This window comes from Erpetoichthys calabaricus, chromosome 4 (genome assembly GCF_900747795.2).
Source record: "Erpetoichthys calabaricus chromosome 4, fErpCal1.3, whole genome shotgun sequence".
In the NCBI taxonomy this organism is placed as follows: domain Eukaryota; kingdom Metazoa; phylum Chordata; class Cladistia; order Polypteriformes; family Polypteridae; genus Erpetoichthys; species Erpetoichthys calabaricus.
Window position 1 is genome coordinate 39,540,934 of NC_041397.2, and position 27,994 is coordinate 39,568,927.

Genomic DNA, 27,994 nt, shown 5'->3' on the forward strand with positions numbered 1-27,994 from the left:
GTCTCTCTTCTGTTAGCGAGGTCCAAAACCAGTGTTTCTTATTCCTAGTTGCTGCATTTAATGCATTTTACTTCCAGTTGAGAGCTCATTAGCTGTCAGCTCTTGCATATTGAATCCTTCCCCTACAACTAAAGGCAAAAATCAAAGAACTTTATCAAATTACTTTGCCAGTGTCTTTCAGTCTCAAACTTAGTATAATGTGACCTAGCCTTTAACTCAAACTGTAATGTTCACAAATTGGGTCAACAAGACAACTATATGATGGGGACTTGAATGAATTCAATAGCTACAAACAACATGCAAGTTCAAAAACAGAGGCCAAGAATGTGATGGGTTAAGGGGGTTGAAGCTGATCAAGACAGCATTGTAGGGGACAGGTTTCAGAGCAATTTGCACTCATAGCCTTAGATTACATAATCTTACCAAGTTATGAGGAGTCCTCGCACATAGTGCAAAATGCCCAGTGACTCAGTAATCTTAGTCCAGGATTTGAGGGTTAACAACACATTAAGAGCTCATCCAAAAGTATACTGCAAGTAATGCAGACACAAGGAAAGAATATGGGAATTTTGGGATACACAAACAGAACACACAAACAGAACAGAAATTTGTCTCTCTTTGCCCGAGGTGTATTGGAAAACTGCAGCTGAACTCACAACTCCTGGAAGACCTTCATGTGGCCATTGGCTCCATCAAGCAACACATATTTGGCTGCCCAAGTTCAGAGATTTTGAGGTACTTTGGAAATTTGAAACTGAGCTCAGTACTGGTGATGCTATTGTGTAATTTGTTATCCAATGTGAAACATGGTCATGTAATAGGATATCTGTAATGGGTAACACTAGCAGTCTCTTTTTATATAGTTATAACTAAGGCATGTGGCACAACATACTCTAATTTGAGTAATATACAAAGAATTTTATTTTAAAAATTATCTGGCATATACTTTTAATTTTCATGCAGGATCAGACCCAAAGCACCCAACAAGCTTCATTCAATCAGAAGCTCTTACAAAAAGGTCTGAGCACCCATACGCTACCAAAAAAAAAAAAAAAAAATTATTATAAAGGTTAGCAGTGGCTGGGGATAATTACCTATGGCACTACACTCAACAAGGCTAGGTGCAGCAATATACCATTCTTTGCTATTTTTTTTTAACATTGTAAAAGTTCATTAAGCATTTAGCAATCCTGATTTTCTTATTTATTTTAAAATGTCACAGTAACTCTGAACTGCATTCTAAACAATTAAAAAAAGCAGTATTAGGTGGTCGTTTAAGGACCCTGCATTTTGTCCCAAATGAAATGCCAAAAATAAATTGGAATGTGCTTGGTCCTCATACCATATACTGTATCAGCTTGATGTCTGAGGCAAATGAAAAGCATAAGATAACTACAGATTAAAGCAAATGTTCTGGGACACCACTTCTTCAAAGCCTATTTGTGCCGCACATAAACTTTAATAAATCGGGAGACATTTACTTTAAATAAAAACTTAAGGAAAAAAAAAAATATATAGCACAATAAAAGGTATTTTCAATGCTTAAAAAAAAGTTTAAAAAGTTTTTATCATTGTTTTGGTGACACATGAAGCTCTTTATACCTCCTCTAGAAACACAAGTTGTGAAGCTGTGTATACAGCAAGATGATTCATAAGCAGTGATGAGTGAACATTGCCGAGTTCACAATACCGTAAGCTCCATGAACTGACGAAAATGTTTGCGATATTCGCCAAAACTACATTTAGGTCAATGGGGGAAGGAGTAATTGAACTCAATTTGACTGGATTATAATAAGAGCAGCCATCTTTAAAGTATCCCTGAGGGTTGGGAAGCATCTAACTATACTGGACCATTTATTGTGGCCAAAGAGATGACCTGAGCTGTGCTGCAGCAATGTCAACCATTGCACCACCAAGCCCATTCCCAAATAAAAGAAGAACGAACGGAGTCAGAGGCACACAATTAAAGATTGTCAAAACAAAGCAGAAATACCAAAATTGTAGTTAAAAGTCAGAAAACATATGCAGGTCTTTTAAAAGGCAGAAAAGAGGGGCGTGTCATGATTGAAGTTGTTGGCTTGTTCCATTTTATGATGTCACGATGAAGGCTCTCCAAACTGTCTGTGCCGATGCTTTGCACTTTTTCTCCTACCAAAAAGATAGAAAGGTCTTATAAAAAATAATAAACCTTTCGCTTTTATTATTTCGTAGAGTCTCCTGTGTTGGGGGGAGGCGTTAAGTGTCCTTCAAGATTTGTTTTTTTATCTGCACATGGCTAATTATGCATGCATGGGGCATGCGCCTCCTTCTCTTATACGGACAAGGCATTCTAAGATCGACCTACACATTGGTGAAAAACCATGAACAAACTTTCTGGTTAATGACTCATAGCATTCCATCTATCAGCTTTAGTTATGGTTTTAGTACATTGGTTCTGATAGCAACTTGTATTTCGCTTAATGGCTTTTAACATTTCTCAATCAGAAGGTTTTATGGTCTAGTATTTGATAATGTCTGGCCCATTTAAAACCATCTTCACAGTTGCTCACAAACCCTGTTGATGGTTAGCAATTCAAATTCACCAGCTGCAACTAAAAAAAGTTAAGTGGAACTACTCTATGCAGCAGTCTAGCCAAGCACTTTGGATACTAGCTATTGACAATTAACTTTTAAAAATCTAACTGTTTATTATAATACATTACAACTTCATAAGAAGAGAACTTGTTATTTATACTGTATGTGTTTCACTAGCCATCCCCTGCGGCTTCGCCCACGTATTAGTGAAACAAGAGTCAGGAGGGCCAGGCCCAGCTCTCTACTCCTAACAGGACTCTTCCCCCTCCCCTCGGCCTGCAGCCTCTGTCTTGGATTAGCGCAAATATCTCGCTCCTGCAAGCAAACGATGATTCTTAGCGCAATAAGAGAAGTCGCAAAATCAACTGGAATGTTCAAGCAAATTATAGGAATTAAAAAAAAAAAAACACCTAAATCCGTTAAGTAGTTCTCTCGTTTGCCAACTATGTGGTGTTAAGTTTATGCCCCGAGGCACACGCGTGAGTGAGGAGGGTAACCGCCCCCTTCCCTGCAGCCCGATGAGTCTCTCTTGGATTCGTGCTAATAAATTGGTACCACAAGCGAACTGATACTTACCGCAATGAGAAAGTCGCAAAATCAATGGAAAGTGCAAGCAAATTATAAAAATAAAAACCCAACTTAAATCTGTTAAGTAGTTCTCTCGTGAAAAGCGGACAAACATACAAGCAGGTCAAAAAAAAAAAAAAAAAAAAAAAAAAACCAAACCTAAAATTTCACGCTTGGACCACAAAAATTTTAAAAACATTTCTTAGCGAGCACCTATGGGCCAAAGGTAACCTACATTCCAAATTTCAAGTCCCAAGTCCTCATGATTCAGGAGATTTCGTGATGAGCGAGTCAGTAGTATTTGGCTTTTTATATATTATTGTGGCCAAAAAGGTAACCCAAGCTGTGCAGCAGCAGTGCCAACCACTGCACCTTCATGAGATCAAAGAAAGAATGCAGTCAGAGACACACAACTATATAATTTCATCCATCCATCCTCTTCCGCTTATCCGAGGTCGGGTCGCGGGGGCAGCAGCCTGAGCAGAGATGCCCAGACTTCCCTCTCCCCGGCCACTTCTTCTAGCTCTTCCGGGAGAATCCCAAGGCGTTCCCAGGCCAGCCAAGAGACATAGTCCATCTAGCGTGTCCTGGGTCTTCCCCGGGGCCTCCTCCCGGTTAGACGTGCCCGGAACACCTCACCAGGGAGGCGTCCAGGAGGCATCCTGATCAGATGCCCGAGCCACCTCATCTGACTCCTCTCGATGCGGAGGAGCAGCGGCTCTACTCTGAGCCCCTCCCGGATGACTGAGCTTCTCACCCTATCTTAAAGGGAAAGCCCAGACACCCTGCGGAGGAAACTCATTTCAGCCGTTTGTATTCGCGATCTCGTTCTTTCGGTCACTACCCATAGCTCATGACCATAGGTGAGGGTAGGAACATAGATCGACTGGTAAATTGAGAGCTTCGCCTTATGGCTCAGCTCCTTTTTCACCACGACGGACCGATGCAACGCCCGCATTACTGCGGATGCCGCACCGATCCGCCTGTCGATCTCACGCTCCATTCTTCCCTCACTCGTGAACAAGACCCCGAGATACCTGAACTCCTCCACTTGGGGCAGGATCTCGCTACCAACCCTGAGAGGGCACTCCACCCTTTTCCGGCTGAGGACCATGGTTTCGAATTTGGAGGTGCGGATTCCCATCCCAGCCGCTTCACACTTGGCTGCAAACCGATCCAGAGAGCTGAAGATCACGGCCTGATGAAGCAAACAGGACAACATCATCTGTAAAAAGCAGTGACCCAATCCTGAGTCTACCAAACCAGACCCCCTCAACGCCCTGGCTGCCCCTAGAAATTCTGTCCATAAAAGTTATGAACAGAATCGGTGACAAAGGGCAGCCCTGGCGGAGTCCAACTCTCAGTGGAAATGGGTTCGACTTACTGCCGGCAATGCGAACCAAGCTCTGGCACCGATCATACAGGGACCGAACAGCCCTTATCAGGGGGGCCGGTACCCCATACTCTCGGAGTACCCCCCACAGGATTCCCCGAGGGACACGGTTGAATGCCTTTTCCAAGTCCACAAAACACATGTAGACTGGTTGGGCAAACTCCCATGCACCCTCTAGGACCCTGCTAAGGGTGTAGCGCTGGTCCACTGTTCCGCGACAAGGACGAAAACCACACTGTTCCTCTTGAATCAGAGGTTCGACTATCCGACGGTCCCTCCTCTCCAGGACCCCCGAATAGACTTTTCCCAGGGAGGCTGAGGAGTGTGATGCCTCTGTAGTTGGAACACACCCTCCGGTCCCCCTTCTTAAAGAGGGGGACCACCACCCCGGTCTGCAAATCCAGAGGCACTGTCCCTGATGTCCATGCAATGTTGCAGAGGCGTGTCAACCAAGACAGTCCTACAACATCCAGAGCCTTGAGGAACTCCGGGCGCATCTCATCCACCCCCGGGGCCCTGCCACCAAGGAGTTTTTTGACCACCTCGGTGACCTCAGTCGCAGAGATGGGGGAGCGCACCTCTGAGTCCCCAGGCTCTGCTTCCTCATTGGAAGGCATGTTAGTGGGATTGAGGAGGTCTTCGAAGTACTCCCCCCACCGACCCACAAATGTCCCGAGTCAAGGTCAGCAGTGCACCATCACCACCATATACAGTGTTGACACTGCACTGCTTCCCCCTCCTGAGATGCCGGACGGTGGACCAGAATCTCCTCAAAGCTGTCCGAAAGTCGTTCTCCATGGCCTCCCCAAGCTCCTCCCACGCCCGAGTTTTTTGCCTCAGCAACCACCAAAGCCGCATTCCGCTTGGCTTGCCGGTACCTATCAGCTGCCTCCAGAGTCCCACAGGACAAAAGGGTCTTGTAGGACTCCTTCAGCTTGACGGCATCTCTCACCGCCAGTGTCCACCAACGGGTTCGTGGATTGCCGCCACGACAGGCACCGACCACCTTACAGCTTATAGTCAGCTGCCTCAACAATAGAGGCACGGAACATGGCCCATTCGGTCTCAATATCCCCCACCTCCCTCGGGATGTGGTCGAAGTTCTGTCGGAGGTGGGAGTTGAAGCTACTTCTGACAGGGGGCTCTGCCAGACGTTCCCAGCAGACCCTCACAACACGTTTGGGCCTACCAGGCCTGACCGGCATCCTCCCCCACCATCGAAGCCAACTCACCACCAGGTGGTGATCAGTTGACAGCTCCACCCCTCTCTTCACCCGAGTGTCCATATATATTTGACTATATAATTTCATCAAAACAAATTGTAAATGCCAAAATCGTTGAAAGTCAGAAAAAATCTTGGTATTTTACTAGCAGAAAATTCAAAGTGGTGTGTCATGATTGAAACCGCTGGCTCATTCTGAAGGCTCTCTAAACTGCGTTTTCACGCTCACCCTACCACTTGGCTAAATATCATTCATGCATGCATGGGGCACGTGTCTCCTTCACTTATATTGATGTGGAACTTGAAGAAGATCGACCTGCACAATTAATTGCTTACAAGCACAGAACTCCTTCGACAGCATCTGTAATGCAAATGATCAGCATTATAAACCTGAGGGGTGGTCCCATCAATGTTGGCTGTTACAGGTTCCGTGTACCTCACAAAAGCATTATGGGCTGCTGGTAGTAAAAGGGAAAAAATCCTAAACTAGCAGAATTATCAGTAAATTATTCAACAAAGAAGGGAGAATGAGATCGCAGCAACTTCAGAGAATTTCGCCAAAGTGTTATTTGTAGCAATCAAGTGCATGCGTAGACCAGAATGTTATATTAGGAACAATTAATTTTGTAATATGTACATTCAAATTTTACATTCATTTAAAAAAAGAGGGGAAAAAACCCACACACATACATATTCACAAGCCATTCAGAATGTCACTTCAAAAACAAACATCTTACTTTGTCCAAAAGTAGAAGTTGTCCCAAATGCTGTTGCACCACCTCCAAAAGGAGTTCCAAACGATTTGTTAAACATCATAACAAGACTTCATATGCCTGAAAATTGAAAGGAGACAAAAGTCAAGAACATACCTCTACTCGATATAAAACCAGCAATAAAAAAAAAATCATTTTGCCCACCTTAGATTTTGGTTATGTTCTTGAATAAAAGTGTACATGTTTATTTGATATTTGGACTAAAATCTTCACACATTATACACTTCTCGTCATTATTAGTATAACATGGGAAAAGTCTCTGCTTTAGGCATGCGTTCAGCATTTCTTGCATTTCCTTTCATCCAACATTTACCCAGAACTTTATAGACACAGAACACACATGAAATGCATGTATTCCAAATAACGACATACTGTATTATTTACCCTATACAACTCCAGGCACCTCACACGCAGATAAGGAGCCTTGGCTTGAGCTGGAAGACCTTTTTGCCCGTGAGTTGAGTTCCATCAAGGTGGGGAATGGGACAGCAGGCTGCTTGCCCTTATCGACACATTTACAAAGGACGCTGATGGAAAAGGTGTGAAGGGATTTAAGATGGGCCAGGATTACGAGTTTTTTTCTTTGACACTAGAATTCCCAAAGCCTGTCAACTATTTTATTGGTTAATCAATTAATCTAACTCCTAAATTTTGTCCAATTAACTGAAGTAGGCAATGAATGAATGTGTGATGTATTTACAATATTGAATTTTACATACAGAATTTAAAAACCATGAAGGTATGAAAAAGCAAACTCTTCTTACAAGAAGGTAAACTAGACAACACTTAGCAATAAAATACTTATGTCAAAAAAGCCTTAAAGTATTTTTTTTTATTATTATGAATGGACATTACATAACTTGACATCCATAATCCAATGTGAAACAGCTTTTGGGTCGTTTAAGACCTCGCCATTACAATGCATCTACTCTGACTCATTTCACATTTTTTTTTTTTTTTTTTTTTTAAACCCCATCATAAACTAATATAGATGTTGTTCATAGACATCCTGAATATAGGCACTAGGTGTATTTGGCACAAAGCTGCTTAATAATGTTTATCTATACTAATTAATAAAAGGCAAAGCCCTCACTGACTCACTGACTGACTCACTCATCACTAATTCTCCAACTTCCCGTGTAGGTGGAAGGCTGAAATTTGGCAGGCTCATTCCTTACAGCTTACTTACAAAAGTTAGTCAGGTTTCATTTCGAAATTCTACGCGTAATGGTCATAACTGGAACCTGTTTTTTGTCCATATACTCTAATGGAGGAGGCGGAGTCACGTATCGCGTCATCATGCCTCCTATGTAATCACGTGAACTAAAAACAAGGAAGAGATTTACAGCACGAGTCAAACGCGGCAACGAAGGTAAATGACGTTAATTTTTGAGTGTCTTTTAATACTGTGTAAGCATACATATTAACACATGTGCAATTAAACGTGTGCATTTACGGGGTGATTTCTCAGGCTTAAAAGCTCGCCTTTTATTAAAAAGGTAAATGCAAACTGTTTTCATTCTGAAGAGCACAAACCACGTTAGATTTCAGACGTTAAACGCGCAAAAATGTCGGTACACCAGATAAATAAGCGCAACATATTATCAGTTGTACTGTATGCTTACAATACATACAGAAATGTGTTAATCGTTAACTAATATTATGGGATGGTGTTTTTTTCGACTCGCGCCTTGATTTAAACGATTGCATTTCTTGGTAGGTTTGCGTAGCTTATTGTCAATATCTTTACACCTCTTTTTAAGACTTAATTTAAAAAGGTTTTCTTTTCTTCTTAATTAAAATTTAAAAGCAAAACTTCACCGCTGCGAAGCCCCTCTAGTGCTGACGTCCGAGGTTCGATTACCGTAAGCGAGTGCAGTGAGTGTGTACGCCTGATGAGCCAAGAATAAGGGGGAAAGACGTGTCGCGTACTCTTTGCATTATTTGACAGTAAACTATTTTCAACCATTCTATGATCTGCTTCTCACAACTGAAGGCACCGTGGCTGATGTTACCTGACATGCTGGCCAACCATAGGCGTTACCTGGTAGGTAACCAGCCACTCACTTCACTCCCTTACGGGAATCGATATGCATTTTACTTTTTTTGTATCTCTTTAGTAATATTTTAGTGTAAAACGATAACCAGTATTTAAACCTTTTATGTTACTTTATAAATTTATTTTACACAATGTTGAAAAATTAATAAGAAAGCTACATATTTTGGCAGCTGCTGCTTTAATTTTCAATGAAATGAAAAAAGCTCTCCAAGAGAAAACGTCAATGAAGAAGAATCAGGTTTGCACTATCTAAAAAGGAGAAACCCTCATTTATAAAGGTTTGCTGCAGATGACTTAACTGAAAATAAATTAATAGTTCCTATGTGTATAATACATATTTATCTATTTTACTTATGCCTTTATTCCAGCAACTTGCAACATCTGAGGTACAATTTGTTACATTACTTTTGTTTTTTGCAGCACAGGCAGGTGAAGTGACTTCCTCAGGGTCACACAGTGGTGTCAGTACCAGGATTTGAACTAACAAGCTCCGGGTTTGCTGAAATATTACTGAAGAAAAAAAACGAAAACGGGCAAATAGGGCTATGCATACAAATGTCCAGCCATTATCCAGCCCGCTATATCCTAAATACAGGAGCCAATCCCTGCCAACACAGGGCACAAGGCAGGAAACAAACCCCGGGCAAGGTGTCAGCCCACCGCAGGGCGCACACACCCACACACCAGGGACAATTTAGAATCGCCAATGCACCTAACCTGCATGTCTAATGGACTGTAGGAGGAAACCGGAGTACCCGGAGGAAACCCAGACAGACACGGGGAGAACATTCAAACTCCACGCAGGGAAGCGAACCCGGGTGTCCTAACTGGCACCTTTCACTGCGCCACCATGCCGCCCGCATACAAACTTAAAAGGTTTAAATAAAACAGAAATATATACCTTTATTTTTACTTCCTTAACTTGTGGAGGGTGTATCCTGTAGCAAAGCCCTAAGTTTTTCATGAAAGCCCCTTTCAGTCAATAAGCCTTAAAAACAGGTGTAAAGCTAAACTTGCAGCACCGCTATTCAATTACACTCGCCTAACACCTCCCCTAAGGGGACATACTGTGGGATCTCGGCATCAGTCAAAGCACCAATCACAGGCCCGATTAGAAAGCGGGAAGCTGTGATTTGTCGTCTCCCTCCCATGTAACAATCACAGCCCGTGTTACAACGCACTATGTATGTATGTGTATATGTATATATGAAGAGGATGGATGGATGTATATGTGTGTGTTTATGTATATGTATGTGTATATATATGTTGATATGTGTATATATGTATATATATATGTTGATATGTGTATATATTCTATGTGTATATACATGTATATGTAGATGTGTATATATGTATATGTATATATATGTTTACATAACCTCTAACACACTACTTCTCCGCTGCGAAGTGCGGGTATTTTGCTAGTAATGTATAAATGACACCAACTGAAGTCATACTGCAGGAAACGAGTAACTCACCTCCTGCGGAGCGAGGTAAAAGCCAACTTTTCAGTAACAGTTCATTTTTGCATTGCCAACTTTGGTACAGCTTCTCACCTTGTTCTGAAGGGGCAATAACTGCACAACCCTTTTTTTTTTTTTTTTTTTTTTTTTTTTAATTCCTGTTGCTCATTAAGTCCTATGTTTATATAGGATGTTATTGCTACTCAATTTTGACAATCGTTGATAATTGTTTTTCTTTCGGATATGCTAGATAGGCAATTTAACAGTTACAAGTTGCCAGCCGTGTCATAAATATCTGGCAATGAGTGAAAATGCAACTTTGCCCAAAATAAAGGCAGAAAATTAATGTAATGGACTAATCTATCGTATTTAGGTAGCCTGTGTACTGAAAGAGTTTACTTTAGTGCACTGGAGAGTAGAGATGTATGATATATCGGGTACTGTATTGTTATCGGCCGATTAGGGGTGGGCGGTATGACCAAAATTCTATATCACGGTATTTTTCTAAATTATCCCGGTTTCACGGTATTTGACGGCATTTTTTTCCCCATGCATGAGTGGATGTTAACCACATTTTCTACTGCAATTACTGGCTAAGAATAACCTATTCCACTGTCAAGAGTATTGTACACTGTACAAAAAAAACATTTTAATGTGCACACAATTATTAATACAGTTTTGCATTGCCCCATAAAGTGATAGTTTTCAAGGGGGTGGCACTAATGGAGAAGGTATCACATTGCATGACAAATGCAGTCAAAATATAGAACCTTTTTATTGAACAAATTTTGCAAAAACAAACTAATTTTGACAACATATTTTCAACCATACAAAGAGGCATTTAGACTTAGTAAAATATCCAGAAGTGCTTGTCAAAAATTGTATTGCACTGATTATGTCTTAGAAAAGGAATAAATAGTAAATATTTTTTGTTAACCAACTACACTTTCTGTTAATGTTAACAATCTCTGTCCACTGACACGTTAAAGTGACTTTTTAAACAACTATCATCATTAAACTGCATAATATTTAAACTAATAAATAATAACAATAAAATAAATAATAGTATTATTACTGATAGTTGCACTATTACTTCAAGACTTCAAGCCCAGGTGCATTACACAGTATTCACCAAATTAAAATAAAATAAAACAAAACAAGTGCAACTTGGTGATGACATCTTTACCAACTGAACCATCATTTAGGCAAACTGCATTAATATGGACCTTGCTTCAAGCTAAGCTATACTGGGAAGAAAAAAAACAAACTATATGTCGAGATTAAAGTCGACATTTCCACTTTATTCTCATAGTTTACTTCATAATTAAAGTAGAATGTCGTAAACTAAACTTCTTCCTAAAATCAATGTTTAATCAATTACTTAATTTACCCCGTCATAAATTAATGCAGCACATTAAATGCTTTGTGTTACGTTCCCCGACCCAGTGGTTAATCACTACGCTTCTTAAACTGACTTCCTCCGCACTAAGAGAAGACAGCAATCACCATACAGAATCCATTCACTTCATGATATTCCTGCTTTCTGAAAATTTAGAATGCTAAGATAAATACTTGATATCACTTTCATGATGAAATGCATTAAAGCAGGTATTACACATGCACGGTAGTGAGGCCTTAGTGCTGCTCCCTCGCAGTAAGGGGTCCCCAGGTGTATGTTCAGTGTAGAGAACTTTATGGCAGGTGTGACGAGGCTCCAAAAAACTGGATGTATGAATAGCTATCGCAGAGGTTTAACTTAAATATTGTGTAAATGTTGGGTTTGTGATCTGCTGGTCGGAGATACAAACACAGAATTCAATGCATGTTCTTCTGAGCGGGCTATCTTTATTGCATGCATGCTGTCTCTATCTGACGTAGGCTACCAAAACCCCAGTTCCTATCCTTCCTTTTTCTTTCACCACATAACCAATCACCACACGATAAATGTCTTTGTGAAATTAAAACTAGTTATAAACTTAGCCCACGGAGTGTTCAGAACTTTAAAAATATCTTCGTTATACATGTTTAATTATGCCATCCATTCAGAGTTGCGCCCATCTCTGAACGAGTCGCCAGCACATCGAAGGATGAATACAAGCAAAACATACACTAGCAGGGTCAATATAGCACAACAAAACCCCACATCCTACATGACTTTGAAAGGAAACTGAAGCGCTGAGTAAACCCACCAGAAAAACATGCAAATGCAAGGCAGGCACGCCGCCGTGTCCCCATATGATTAATGCATGTTTTAATGCATTTCACCATGAAAATTATATTAAGTATTTATTTTAGCATTCTAAATGTTCAGAGAGAAGGAAGATCATGAAGTGAATGTATTCTTGACTACAGATCGCTGCCGGCGCCTCCTCTTAGTGAAAGAAGAAGTCAGTTTAAGAATCACTTAACACAAAGCATTTAATGTGCTATATAACTTATGACGGGGTTTGAGAAAATCTAGTAAATTAAATATTCATTTTACGATGAAGTTTAGTTTACGATGTTCTACTTTAATGACAAATTACGAGAATAAAGTCAACATGTCGACTTTAATCTTGACAAACGGCTAGAATAAAGTTAACATGTCGTCACACTATTACACAGTACCCAGGTACATTACACTGTATTGAAAACAAGTTCAACTTGGCTTGCAGTATTATCCAGTAGTATAGAAACAGTATTTACACATCTGACCTTTTAAAACTAAAGTATCTCCAGGCTCTCTGTCCATTTTCACCGCGCAGCATTCCTATGCTACCGCCCACTATTTGGTGGTGTAGCAGTGAAAAAGGTCCCCACTTGAACAGTTTCCCGCTGCGCCACGTTCCGAACGTCGTTTAGGCAATTTAAACCGGTGTTGCGGTATAAGAAAAATCCATATCATAAAAAAATAAAAAACGGTTTTCGGTATGAACCGGTATACCGCCCAGCACTACGGCCAATGTTCATTAAAAATGACGAAATCGATATGTGCACATTTTAACCAATACAACATTGTCAGCTCAATAAATAATTAAATGTTGCTTTCATTGTTTGGTGAAGCAGACATTAAGCTGCAGAAAAACATGCATGCAAGCATAGCCCCTTGCACTCACAAAAAACAACACCACAGGGTTTCCTAGTTTTGCTGATAGGAGCAACCGTGTGGTCATATTTTTCTGTAAAAAAGGAAGACAGAGTTACTACCTGCTCTTTTGCAATGAGAATGCGAGGAGGCTGCAGAAATCTTTCAATACCACAAATTTAAAAATTACCCATCTGAACCACCACAATAACGAATTATACACAGAATTATTAGTAACTAATGCTACCAAAATGAAAGTTAAATCAGATGCCTACCATGCTAGCGGTAGCCTCAAACAGCAAACCCTTCAAAACACGAAGACATTTCCTCAAGACTGCAACACAGCTAAAGACAGAACTACCAAAATAAAGGAAATGATTACATTAGATGACCAACTTTTTTCCCTAGCTGAGGATGAGGGCTTTTGTCGGCTACTATATCATTTAGAACCTTGGTACATTCTTCCAAGCTGGCGATACTCTGCAGATGTCTCACTGCCTGCCTATCACATCACTGCCTATTATGTGATTGCTACACATACGGTACTGTGCAAATATTTTAGGCAGGTGTGAAAAAATGCTGTAAACAAAAAATGCTTTCTGAAATATAAAATAATGATTGTTATCAATTTAGAAAATGCAAAGTGAGCAAACAAAAGAAAAATCTAAATCAAATCAATATTTTGTTTTACTACCTTTTGCCTTCAAACCAGCATCAATTCTTATAGGTACACTTGCACAAAGTCAGGGATTTTGTAGGATTATAGTCAGGTGTATGATCAACCAATTATACCAAACAGGTGCTAATGATCATCAATGTCACACGTAGGTTGAAACACAGTCATTAACTGAAACAGAAACAGCTGTGTAGGAGGCTTAAAACTGGGTGAGGAACAGCCAAACTCTGCTACCAAGGTGAGGTTGTGGAAGACCGTTTCATGTCATGGCAAGATTGAGCACAGCAACAAGACACAAGGTAGTTATACTGCATCAGCAAGGTCTCTCCCAGACAAAGATTTCAAAGCAGACTGGGGTTTCAAGATGTGCTGTTCAAGCTCTTTTGAAGAAGCACAAAGAAACGGGCAACGTTGAGGATCGTAGACAGAGTGGTCAGCCAATGAAACTTAAGCCTCCTACACAGAGGTTTCAGTTAATGACTGTTTCAACCTACGTGTGACATTGATCACTGGCACCTGTTTGGTATAATTGGTTGATCACACACCCAACTATAATCGTACAAAATCTGACTTTGTGCAAGTGTACCTATAAGAATTTTTGCTGGTTTCAAGGCAAAAGGTAGTAACACCAAATATTGATTTGATTTAGATTTTTTGTTCGCTCACTTTGCATTTTATAAATTGATATAAATAATGATTGTTTATTGTTTCTGAAAGCATTCTTTGTTTACAGCATTTTTCACACCTGTCTAAAACTTTTGCACAGTACTGTATCCACAAGCTTTTAAGAAAAAAATGTCACCAGCATTAGCTTCACTACAGATATGTGGAGCTCAGAGATCAACCCATGAGTATGTAGAGTCTAATGACACACTGGATTGAAAAAAATTTGGAGACAAAAAGAATACTCTTACACAATAATGATTGATACAGTTCTCATTCTGCAACTTTCAGTGCACAACCTTTTGATTCCACGTTCGCGAGGTGGAACATTTCAAAAAGTAATGTGCACGTTGTGCTTCACGACAACGCTCACAATATGGCAAAAGCTATGGAAGAAAGTGCCATTAAAAGTTTAAGCTGCATGGCTCACACTTTGCAGCTTGCTGTAAATGAATGCTTATTGAGCCAGAGAAGCATCTCCGACTGTTTTGCCATTGGGATACAAATAGTGACTCATTTTAAGCACTCACAGCTCGCCATTTCGTGGCTGAGAGAAAAACAAACGGACCTTGGTACCCCAACAAGAATGCTTCAGACAGGACGTGCCAACTCGTTGGAACAGCACGTATTATATGCTGAAGTCTGGTTGATCAGAAGCACACTCTTGCTGCGTATGGTGCTGAAAACGAGCTTCCTGCCTCTCTCAAGGTGCATCAGTGGGGGCTTGTGGAAAACGTGATTACTCTACTCGAACCATTCAAGCAACTTACTAAAGACTAGGGGTGTGCAAAAAAATCGATTCGCGAAAGAATCGCAATTTTATCTCTACCGATTCAAAATCGATTCATACAGGACACAAAATCGATTCATATTTCCCATTTTATAAACGGCGCGAGTTTAACTATTTTTCCGGATAGGAGTTTGTCAATCCTATAGATGGCGCTATGACAGTTTCTGCTCAGATAGTAATCTTTGGTGTGAGTAAGAAGAAAGTGAGTGCACGCTCGCGCAAGCATTCGATGGACGAGCCATGGAAAACGCAGTGGAAAAGAATATTCAACCTGCCCCGTCCTCATTTAAAGCAGACGTTTGGGCACATTTTGGATTCTACAACATCGATGGCAAGAAAGAGATTGATAAAACTCACGTCATATGCAAGCTTTGTAAAGCTAAAATCAAATATTTTGGAAACACTACAAACCTCAGGACTCACATGGCACGTCATCATCCAGAGGATGCAAACGAAGTTCAGCCAAAAGTAAGAAACATTCCAGGAGACCAACGCACTCTGCATCAATGTTGCAAACTTCCAACCAACTCTGAACGGGCGAAGAAAATAACTCAATCCATAGCCTGTTTTATTTCCAAAGATCTGCGTCCCTACAGCGTTGTTGAAAATGAAGGCTTTCGGTACATGCTGAAAACAGTTGAGCCTAGATACGCTATACCAAGCCGTCAGCTTTTTGCTGAAAAAGCGATACCTCTGTTATACGAAGAGATGAAGAAAAAAGTAGCAGAAGCGTTGAAGAAAGCAACAAGAGTAGCCTTAACATGCGATGCATGGACATCAAGGGCAGTCCAGTCGTATGTAACCTTTACCGCTCACTATATTACAGACAACTGGGAGCTTGAGTCGCGAGTTTTACAAACTACAGCAATAAACGAAAGCCACACAGCCGCACACATAAAGGAGAACATTCAGTCTGTCGCACAGGAATGGCAGCTCACAACCACTGACCTGGTAATTGTTACCGATAACGCTGCTAACATGCTAGCTGCTGCACAGCTGGGAAACTTTCAACACGTTAAATGTTTCGCACATACCATCAACCTCGCGGCACAGAGAGCTCTGAAGCTGCCGTCTGTTTCACGTCTGCTGGGGAAAATTCGGCGAATTACCGGATTTTTTTTATCGCAGTGCCACCGCAAATCATGTCTTTAAACAGAAACAGAAACTTCTGGAGCTGGCACCGCACAAGTGGACAACGGACGTGGCTACACAATGGAATAGTGCATTCGACATGATCGATAGATTCCTGGAGCAACAACCAGCCATTTGCGCTGCGCTTCTCTCTGCTGAAGTAAGAAAATGTGGAGCCGGCATCTGCACACTAGACGAAACTGACGTCACCAACGCAGAAGAAGTTGCTGCAGCCCTCAAGCCATTAAAAGAGGCAACAAAATGTCTGAAGAAGCCACGCCGACATTGTCTGTGATAGCCCCACTACATGCGCAGCTACTTCACGAAAGAAAAGCAGGATTCTGTGGTGAAACAGCACTCGTCCGGGAAATCAAACAGGCAATTCATGAAGATCTGGCCAAGAGATACACGAGTGTGACAGACAAAAATATGCTCCACATATCTTCAAGCCTGGACCCCAGGTTCAAAACACTGCCCTTTCTCTCTCAGGATGAGCAAAAGGACATACACTCTAAGGTGATTGCTGAAGCGGCAACACTTGAGGTAATTTATTATATTTTTTAATAGTAAAAGTGAAAAACACTAGCTGCATGACAGTGGCATGACAATATGCTATTAGCAAAACCACATACACAGTGTGTATGGTTGTGAAATTACCATTGACATGTAGCACTTTAAATGTACCACAATAATATATCACACACACACATATACACATACAATAATTAATAATAACACTGAATTTCTAATTGAAAGACAAAGGTTGGTTGATTGCGTTTTTGTTTTCTTTTATGGTGCATTAATGCAGAATGAGGAGCCAGACATCCCAAATGAAGTGCTGGATGATGAAGGCCCCCCTGTTCCCAAAAAAAGAAATACTTCCCTGCTGAATTTACTAAGCAAGACTTTCACTAATGTCAGAGATGTTCCTAAATCCGCTGGCACCAGAGCCGAGGAAGAGATGAAGAAGTATTTGGAAACTCCCTCACTGTCACTCTCAGAAGACCCCCTAACTTGGTGGAGGTCTCAGGAGATTGTCTTTCCCCTCCTTGCAAAATTGGCTAAATGCTACCTATGCATTCCTGGTACTAGTGTTGCAGCAGAGAGGGTATTCTCAACTGCTGGGGACATAGTAACTGCGCAGCGGAGCATGCTCACTCCAGAACATGTAGACCAGCTTCTGTTTCTACAAAAGAACATGTACATTCCAGCAGATGGTGGACTTTAAACTCACTAATGTGCGCATACACCTGAATCTAATCTAATCTAATATATTCTGATCTGTTGTCAGTTTGACTGTAGTTGTCACAGTTCAAAAACTGTTGTCTGCTGAAATGGAAACGGTTTAGGTAAAAAGAAAAAGTTCACAATTAATTAATATTTTGGATGTTACACTTGTTACAGCACTTTACAGCCCAATGTAGCAGCATTTTTATTTATTCTGATAATGGCACTTTACAACCAACTATAGCAGCTCTTATTTGGTTTTATTTAATCTACTTTTATTTAAAGTGTCAATATAAGTTGTTTAATTTAAGTTCAAAGTTTGCAGTTTATATTTGCAACAGTTTATATTTTTGTAATGTGACTTCAACTGTTATCTCAGGGCTGTATTTTGTATCAGACTGATGGAAAATAAAAAACAATCATAATGTTTTGAATCGAGAATCGGATTTGAATCGAATCGTGAGCCCAAGAATCGAAATCGAATCGTTAGATTTTCTGAATCGTGCACCCCTACTAAAGACATAAGCACACATTCATCTACAATTGCAGACGTGATTCCGTCTGTTGAAGCGGTTAAAAGTTTGCTTAGCAAGTGTGGCAAAACAGATTCCGGAGTTCAGATGGTGAAAATCATACTTTTGGAGGCTGTCACAACACTTCAGTGATGCATTCTCCGAGCCACTATCCTATCTATCTACTATCCTTAATCCACAGTACAAAGATCGATTCTGTGACCGAAATACGAAAAAACAAGCGCAAGAAGCACATGAGAAACAACTGCTCGAGATCTCCGCTGGTGAAGGAGATGCAGAGAACATTTTTAACAATAATCATACTAATTAGTTAGACCAGACGTCCTGAATTAATAATAATAATAAAAAAAAATAAAAAAAAAAAAAAAAAAAACACACTTTATGGATTTAATTTAAAAAAGAAAAAAAAACAAGCCATAAACTACAGCTTCCTAATATCCAATCAGTATCACCGTGCATTTGCCAAAAACTCGCAGTTGGCACGGCAGCTTGCTGGGACCATGCAGAACTTGAGAGTGGAGCAAACTGCTTCTCAAACATTAGCTGAGAAGAAAAAGAATACGTTACTGGCATCACCTTGCCTTTTTCGTCAGATTTTTACAATTTATGTTTGCCAGATTACCTACAAAACTGTTACGGCAGCGGCGCAGTTTATGGAAGTCGCTGTGGAAAAATATTGGAGGAATTTCATTTAGTGGGTACTTAACAAAAAGCAGGGACAGGTTCACTAGCATGATAGAATGCAGCTTCAAGTTTTGTACCTTGTGAAAGATGTCTCCTGTATCTAAACTGTAAAAGATTTTAAGACAAAATCTACACCAGTTTTAATGTAAGCATTACTTTAAAACAAATTCACCCTAAAATATACAGCAGTCTCTCAATATTTCAAGGCACACCTGCGTTACAAACCGTTTCATTGTGGAACAGCTTGTGCTGCGTCTCTTAAACGACCATCTGTATCATAATTTATAGAATGCCCTTTATATGACCCAAATTATTATATGTCAAGCTTTCAACATCACAAGTTTTTATTAATGGCGGTGGTTGGTACAGGCGGTCATCTTGTTTTTCTTTACCACATATCTGGTCAAACTATTAATAATTAATTATCTTTTAGATAAACGTTTGAAAACTAGTAGTTTGGTTTTTTTTTTTCTTTCAGCTGAATAACTATCTAAGTGAGCCCCCTGTCTCCAGAAATAACTTCGCTCTACAGTAATGGAAGAGCAATGCAGCCGGTTTCCAAACCTTGGCCAAGGCAGCACTCAAGTACCTATTGGCGCTTTGTACCAATGTAGACATTGAACGCCTTTTTTCAGCTTTGTCAAATATAGTAAATGAAAAAGAGAAGCAGTCTTGCTGGGGAAAAGGCAGAAATGCTTCTTTTTGTTAAGAAAAAAACTACCATTTAAAGAAGCCAACTTAAGACCAGGGTTACATTTCTTATTGTACCTTTTATTTTAGTTTTACTTAAAAGTAAAATACTGTATGTCTGATTATGGCACAAAGAATATGCATTCATTTTTTTTGTTAATATACCCAATGCCATGTTCTGTAATGACATGGTGTATTGATATGCTTAAGTTACCCAGGATGTGTACATTAAGCAGATTTTTGTATATGACCTGGAGTATTTTTTCTATATTGATTGGCCATATCTTGCTCTTTTTCACCTCACAGAAAGTACTGGCTGCTTACATCTATAGCAAATATGAGCATAAAAGTCAGCAAGTTAATAAAAAAAAAAAGTTAATCTCTGTGTTTCACATGCTACTGCTGTTTCTTTGATAATGCAAAATACATTTTCAGCAGAACTAAAAAATTCAAACTTGGAAGTAAATAAAATAATAATGGCCATCAGTTATCAGTATTGACAAAGATGGACAAAAACATATTGGTATCGCCCAGAATTCCCATATCTGTGCATCACTACTGGAGAGTAATAAAATTGTGGAAAGTTACAAGGGCCTTTAGCAATTTATCGGAGTTGTCTGAAAAAATACCATGACTCTAACCTTTGCACCAATGCCAGTCACTAGCAAGACATTATGATAACCAGCTTCACAACACTAAAAGAACTATTGCTGAACATTTAAGCAAGTGTACGATATAGTTGTCTTGTTGTGTATTTTACTTCCAGTGGTGCTTACTCTTTAGTGTTCATGCATTGAGCTAGTGCTTTGTTGGAACAAGACTCCAAGGCAAGATTCAAACTTTTTTTACATTCATACTCTTCCTTTCATTCATGTTCGTACCATTCACATCATCAGCATCCTGTGGTCCCCTCAAACCCACCCAGACAATATACTGTAAACATTTCAGATGTTTGTGTCTTGTGTAGATGAAGTTTGTATTGAATGTTTGTGTCTATTTATGTATATACTCTCAGGAGGTATACAGAAAGAACTCCGAGTAAACCCAAAATTAACTGTTGAATATACAGTATACACTGTATAAGCTTAAGTGAACAATTATATATATTTTTGGAGGCAGTGATGTTATTACATAAAAATAAGTTAATACTTTTTTCCTTTTATTATTGAAATGTAACTTTCCTTTTAGTTCTGGATATACACGAGTGAAAGCCTGGGGATATGAGAGAAAGAGAAAGAAAAATCAGAACAACTTATTAGAAATAAGCCAATATTTACTGCCGATTATTCCCTTTACAAAAATATTTCTCATGATACTTCGGCAACTAAACTTAAATAGAAAAATGTCCTGATGGTTGGGCCTGCTTTAGAATTTGTGCAGATTACACTACAAGGAGGGAATACTAGTAAAAACTACAGTACAACAAATCTAATTGCTATCCTCAAGGTGAGGCATATACAGTCATATGAAAAAGTCTGGGAACCCCTCTTAATCCTTTGGATTTTAATTTATCATTGGCTGATCTTTCAAAGTAGCAACTTCCTTTTAATATATGACATGCTTTATGGAAACAGTAGTATTTCAGCAGTGACATTAAGTTTATTGGATTAACAGAAAATATGCAACATGCCTCATAAAATTAGACAGGTGCATAAATTTGGGCACCCCAACAGAGATATTACATCAATACTTAGCTGAGCCTCCTTTTGCAAATATAACAGCCTCTAGATGCCTCCTATAGCCTTTGATTAGTGTCTGGATTCTGGATGGAGGTATTATTGACCATTCTTCCAAACAAAATCTCTCCAGTTCACTTAAATTTGATGGCTGCCAAGCATGGACAGCCTGCTTGAATATCATTGAAAATCTATGGGATGATTTGAAGTCAGGGGACTGTGACGGACACTCCAGAACATTGAACTTCTCTCTCTGCATGAATGCCTTTGTAGATTTCAAACTGTGTTTTGGGTCATTGTCTTGTTGGAATATCCAACCCCTGCATAACTTCAACTTTGTGACTGATGCTTTAACATTATCCTGAAGAATTGTTGATATTGGGTTGAATTCATCCGACCCTCGACTTTAACAAGGGCCCCAGTCCCTGAACTAACCACACAGCATGATGGAACCTCCACCAAATGTGACAGTAGGTAGCAGGTGTTTTTCTTGGAATATGGTGTTCTTCCGCCAAGCAAAGCGCTTTTCGTTATGACCAAATAACTCAATTTTGTCTCATCAGTCGAAAGCACTTTGTTCCAAAATGAATCTGGCTTGTCTAAATGAGCATTTGCATACAACAAGCAACTCTGTTGGTGGCTTGAGTGAAGAAAGGGCTTCTTTCTCATCTCCCTGCCATACAGATGTTCTTTGTGCAAATTGTGCTGAATTGCAGAACGATGTACAGATACACCATCTGCAGCAAGATGTTCTTGCAGGTCTTTGGAGGTGATCTGTGGGTTGTCTGTAACCATTCTCACAATCCTGCGCATATGCCGCTCCTGTATTTTTCTTGGCCTACCAGACCTGGGTTTAACAGCAACTGTGCCTATGGCCTTTTATTTCCCCAATTACATTCCTTACAGTTGAAACTGACAGTTTAAACCTCTGAGATTGCTTTTTGTAGCCTTCCCTTAAACCATGATACTGAACAATCTTTGTTTTCAGAGCTTTTGAGAGTTGCTATGAGGGTCCCTTGCTATCACTCTTCAAAGGAGAGTCAAAGGGAAGCACAACTTGCAATTGACCACCTTAAATACCTTTTCTCATGATTGGACAAACCTATGAAGTTCAAGGCTTAACGAGCTAATCCAACCAATTTAGTGTTGCAAGTAATCAGTATTGAGCAGTTACATGCATTCAAATCAGCAAAATTACAAGGGGACCCAAATTTTTGCACAGACAGTTTTTTACAATTGATTTAATTATATAAAACTAAATACTGCTTCACTAAAAATCTTTGTTTGGAAAACACAACAGTACTCAGATGTTCCTAGGAAATGAAAGACATACCACTGTTATCTTTTTTTATTGAAAGATAATTATGCAGGCCAAGAGGGGTTCCCAAACTTTTTCATATGACTGTATTTATACAGGTTCTCCTCCCCCAAACCCCCATTTCCAGTGAACAAGCTAGACGTTCCTAATTCTTGAGTTGTAATTATAAATATGGATTACCATTTTTATTATGCAGTATTTGTTTCTTATCAAAACTTGTTTGTACTGTGCTTATTTGTGTGTCATTCAGTACCTTTTAAAAAACCTGCATATCTATCAAATGATTATCAAGAAAATACAATCTAATATGCTTAACAAGTTTCCAATTAGACAAGTTTTGCTGTTAAACAAGCCCATTGTTTACTAAGCACCAACTTCAAATTATTCTCTCCTTTTTTAGATTTTTCTAATTGAAAATGCGAGCTGGTATACTTAACACAAGCTCCATCACCATCCAAACTCAGACCAGCAGTGTTCGATTTAATTAAAGGACAAAGTAAAAAGGTCTGAATTCTTTAAAGCAGATTTTCTTGCCCTCTGTCTAATTACAAAGGACAATGCCTCCATTTGTTTTTTAGTTTATTGCTCCACTTTCTTTAATTTAAAGTCTAATATTCAGGTCTTCTTTACTTCTCTGGTAAAAATTAGCCTTTTGTATTCGATATACAGGAACTTTCCAGCAAGAAATGTGTGAAAGCTCAACTACAGTAATATCTTGCGTAAAGGAGCACAACAACTAAATTATCGTAAAACTTAGAAAAGCATATGCAGAAAAACAGTTTCTCTGATAGGTGAATTTACTAATCACCAATTGAATCTTTTGCAGCAAAAATAGACCAATTTAGTTTGCCACCCAATCAGAGCATCACTAACAGACATTTTAAAGAAATGCAGATTATGTGTCTCATAACTGAGCCACAAACTTGCAACAGTCAGTTTGTCAAATAAAATGTAGTGAAACGGATTACAAATTCACAAAGCAATCCTAAACAAGACCAATTTCCTGAATTTTTGTTTTGAGCACAAGAACATGCCTATTCATAGCATTTAACAAAATTTAGTTGAGTCTGCGTTGCATTTAACATCTTGTCCGTTTTGCCAGTCACTATCTTCTCAGTAAATGCTGTACCCTTACCCTCATTTGACTTTTCCCTTTTAAAGTAGTAAAGGCAAAGCTTTTGATTCACTATGACTCTAATTACAGATTATAATACATGTATATGCAGAATGAAAATAGTACAGGTTTTAGGATTTGTGTCATTAATGACTCCAAATGTATTTATTATTGATACACTGTACAGTACATATTTTTTCATGTCTGTAAAAAGGGCTGTGGAGTCGGACACCATTTTGGGTACCTGGAGTCGGGGTTTGCAAAAATGTACTGACTACGACTCCTAATAAATTTAAATCGTAATGAAAAAATACAGCAAGTTGAAATGTCCCATTTCACAAACAGTCATAATTAAGTACTTCTCTGATGAAAGAATAAAAGCGCAGTGCATATTTGTGTTACTACTAGTGTGAAGTTCATCTGAGCCATTATAGAACCTTGCTATTAATGTTAGATTTGTTGATGAAAAATAATAAAACACGGACCTTGGCAGTAAAGGACACCCAGGCACATCATACCACTAAGTATCTTCAAAAGTTAGTGGAGAGTGTTCTAGAAGATTTTGAAATTAAAAATGAACAGATTCTATGTATTGTGACAGATAATGCTTCTAATATGTTAAGCACAATTGAGAAAATGAATAAAGTGACAAACAGATATTAGAGAAAGACAGTTCTGCAAGTATTGGACAAAGTGAAACCGAAGAGAAGAATGAAATTTTGGAAAACATTGCTGAAGAAGCATCTAAGCTTACTACTATTCAACATATGCATTGTGCTGTTCATACTCTGCAACTTGCAAAAAGAGATTGACTGAAAGATCGTCATGCAGCTACTCTAACTGGCAAATTGAGGCAAGTAACTGTTCCAGCCAGGACCAGGAACTAAAACAGATGCCATTTTGAAAACACATGCAGGAAAAGGACCATTTTGGATCAAACAACATGCTGGGGAAGCACTTACTTGATGGTAAAGAGTTTGCTTGGACTAAAAGACTTTCTTGAAGAACTGGACAATGAAAATGTTTTATTAACTGAAAGCCAGTGGGCAGAAGTAAAAGATCTGGAAAGTCTTTTACACCCCTTTACTGTAACAAAGAGGTTACAGTATGAAGATTTAACACCCGGTACATTTTACTTACTGGATAATCACATCTTGTTAGCTGCTATTTATGCTGATCCAATGAGCAGAAAGATAAAATGACCAGTAAATGTCCAAATAAAGAGATTCCAGTCGGAGTTTTTAAAAGTATGATCACTCATCGAAAACTGACTGTAGAAGAACCCATCCATGTTTATCCAGAGATTATTAGTGATGTGTCTAGAACTACAACAGCAATGCCACCCACACAAGGTCAGTGTTGAAAGACTGTTTTCAGCTCTAAAAATAATCAAGTCAGATTTCTATAGACTTGTGTCTGGAAAATAAAAATACTTTGTTGAAATGAAAATTTTGTTATAAAGATATTCATTGTAATGGAATTTTACCTGTATTTGATATTTTATATTTAAACATAAAATGCTGAAAAATAATTTAACAAAAATTAAAATTAATTTACATAAAATAAAAGCACTATGGGTAGGCAATAACAAATTATAACAAATAAGAAAGGTCTTCAGTATGCTTTTTCACCCCTAACGTTAAACATTTTTCAGTCATTAAAATGAATAACAACAAGTACCAAATGACTAACATGTCAGAGGCTGTGTTTGATCCAAACAAAATAATGCTATACAATATGTGAAACAGCTATACAATTAATTACCTGTTTATTGCCTCAGATTTATTTAAAGTTTGAAATTTCTTAAGCCTTTTTGTTTGCACAAATGTGCAGTTAATGTTAATTAATAAACAGCAAATCTAAGACCCTCAACCAAAAAGCCAAAATGTTCCTAACAGAGTGGCTGCTCTATCCTGAAATTGTACAGCTGAAAAGTTTTCAAACATAGTAGGTATTTTATAAAATGTTGCATAAATGGACACAGTTTATTGGTGATTTCATGTTCATTAAAGTTTTTGCTTTTTAACAGTATAAAGTATTTTTTATACAAATCAACTCAACAAAAAAAAACGTACAGGGTTGCCAGCTCCCACGCATCTGGTGTAACACTGGTTTTCAGACTCTCACGCTCATGCAAGAAATCTTACAGAAAATCTACATTATTCTACTATAAACCTAATATTAGCTACATCAAAAGCATTAAGGTATTTTGCAAACCCTACAGACTATTTATAAGGTAATAAACCTGTTACATACAAGCAAATGTGTATGCACACTTCTCAATCCAGACAGCTGACCAATGTTGGCAAGTATGCGTTTGATTTGAAAAGAATTGTAAAATGCACGGTTTTCGACTGAAGCGCCTTGTCATTGCATTTGTGTTGTTACTCCGAGAAATACAGGGCTCCAGATGGCGACTAAAATGGTCGCCAATGAAACTTGATTTTCTATTTTGCGACTTGTTTTTTCATTCCAGTCGCCAATGGCGACTCTCTCTCAATCTAAGAAAAGTTTTAAATTTAAAGCAGCAGAAACGACTTTTAATTATGTGCGAACAATCTCAGCCCACATCTGCCTTTCCTATTACATTATCACATGATTAAAGCCAAACCGAAGCGAGGCATCATCTGACACGCCCACTCTGCTTCAAACGTCATCTTGCTAACTGCTGCGGATAGGGATCTGAAATAGAAGAGAATCGGGCCACGACTACTCCTCGAATTCCGTCCTAACTTTCCACGTAACACGCAAAATGGCCAAACGAAAAATTTCCAACTTTTTCTCAATGCCCACTCGTCCAAATCCTGCCTTATCGACTTCTGAACGAACCGAAGATAACTCAGTCAAAGGGTTATCTGAGGTACAGCCACCGGCGTCCGGAAATGTACGCGTTATTAAAGGATGACAACTCCGTCCCATTAGCAAAGTCTTCTGCGCCCGCGGCTCCGAAGCCTGGAAGACAGTTTAAAGCGGCTTGGTTACAGGAATTCGCTTGGTTACGGTATGACAAGGGAAAGACGTATTGCAGCTTTTGTGCACAAGCCGGACAACAAATTGCTGGTAAAACAGAATTCATTTGTGGTACGAGCCACAAAAAGCATGGTGAGAGTAAGAAACAAGAATGCCAGAGACTGTGTGATCGCTAGGTCTGCTCCTCGTGACACCCCTATAGCAAAGGCAGTGCAACGTGCTTGTGAGAAAGTGACAGAAAATGAGATGAAAGAATTAAAAATAAAATTCAGTGCAGCATATACGATTGCACTGGAAGAAATACCGTTCACAAAGTTTACGTCTCAAATTCTGCTGATGAAGAAGAATGGCATGGATGTGTCAAAAACACCATTAAATTACTGCTTCAGAATGCTGACCCAACCAACCCAAATTGGTGGGTACATAAAATGAGTGCTTTTGGAGCTGATGGTGCAAGCGTGAACATGGGTGCAACAGGAGGAATAGGGGCACTTTTCAGAAAAGAGATAGGTAAACATGCTCTGTCTTTCCACTGTCTACCCCACCGGCTGGAACTGGCAATGCTAAACACAAAGGTCAGTGCCAATGATTGAAAAAGTTTATGACCTTCTACAACTAGTATGGAAAACTTATTTCAGTCCCAAAAGCAAGCGGGAGCTGAAGGCTATAGGAGCAGAGTTAGGATGCACAGTACGAAACCCATCAGTAGTAAAAACTCCACGCTGGTTGCCACACATTTATCGGGCATTCTCAGTTTTTCTCCATTCAAACTATGCAACAGGTCAGGGGCAGTACACTGCAGTACATCATCATATGGAGCACCTTGCAGTCATGTTCAAAAACAGACATATAGGGAAGAGCCAAACACATTGTTCAGCAAATGGAAAGCCTGTCTTTCGTTGCCTTTTGTCACTTTTTACATGACCTTTTTTCAGAGGTCTCAAAGCTGAGCCTTACACTTCAAAAAAATTCTCTTATACATCCTCAGGCAGTTGCTGCAATTGTGGGCTGTGTGGTAACAAAGGATTGAAGGAAAATGCTTTGACAGAAGGGAAGCTGCAGGAATTCTTACAGCACATAGGTTCTCAGCCTGAAGGTTCAGTGCAACAGGAAGGGCCATCAACAAGCAGGAGTGTGAGGGCTGCAAGTAGCCACACAGTCATAACCTTCCAAAATGTTAAATTGAAAGGCCCCCAAAAATCAGGCCACATTCAGAAGTGATCTAAAGGCCGCAATTGAAAAAACAGTTGACATTATTGTTAAAGAATTGGAGATCAGGTTTGCAAACATGATGTCAAGTGTTACACAGCACGGACATTCAAAGGGATCAGAAATCATCAAGTCATTTTCAGTGTTTTGTCATGATGCATGGCCAGAGGACATCGATAGCTATGGCAAGTGTGAGAT

At 39.3% G+C, this 27,994-nt stretch overlaps 2 protein-coding genes across 2 annotated transcripts in view; both read right to left on the minus strand.

Moving 5' to 3' along the window:
- Positions 1-27,994, minus strand: part of nup98 (nucleoporin 98 and 96 precursor) — a 160,998-nt gene that overhangs the window by 112,017 nt on the left and 20,987 nt on the right. The window contains 1 exon segment of the mRNA XM_051926475.1: positions 6,494-6,589. Within this exon segment, the coding sequence (XP_051782435.1) occupies positions 6,494-6,572 (79 nt within the window). The 5' untranslated portion in view covers positions 6,573-6,589.
- The window catches only part of slc6a7 (solute carrier family 6 member 7), a 666,512-nt gene that overhangs the window by 62,685 nt on the left and 575,833 nt on the right, over positions 1-27,994 (minus strand). The window lies entirely within an intron of this gene.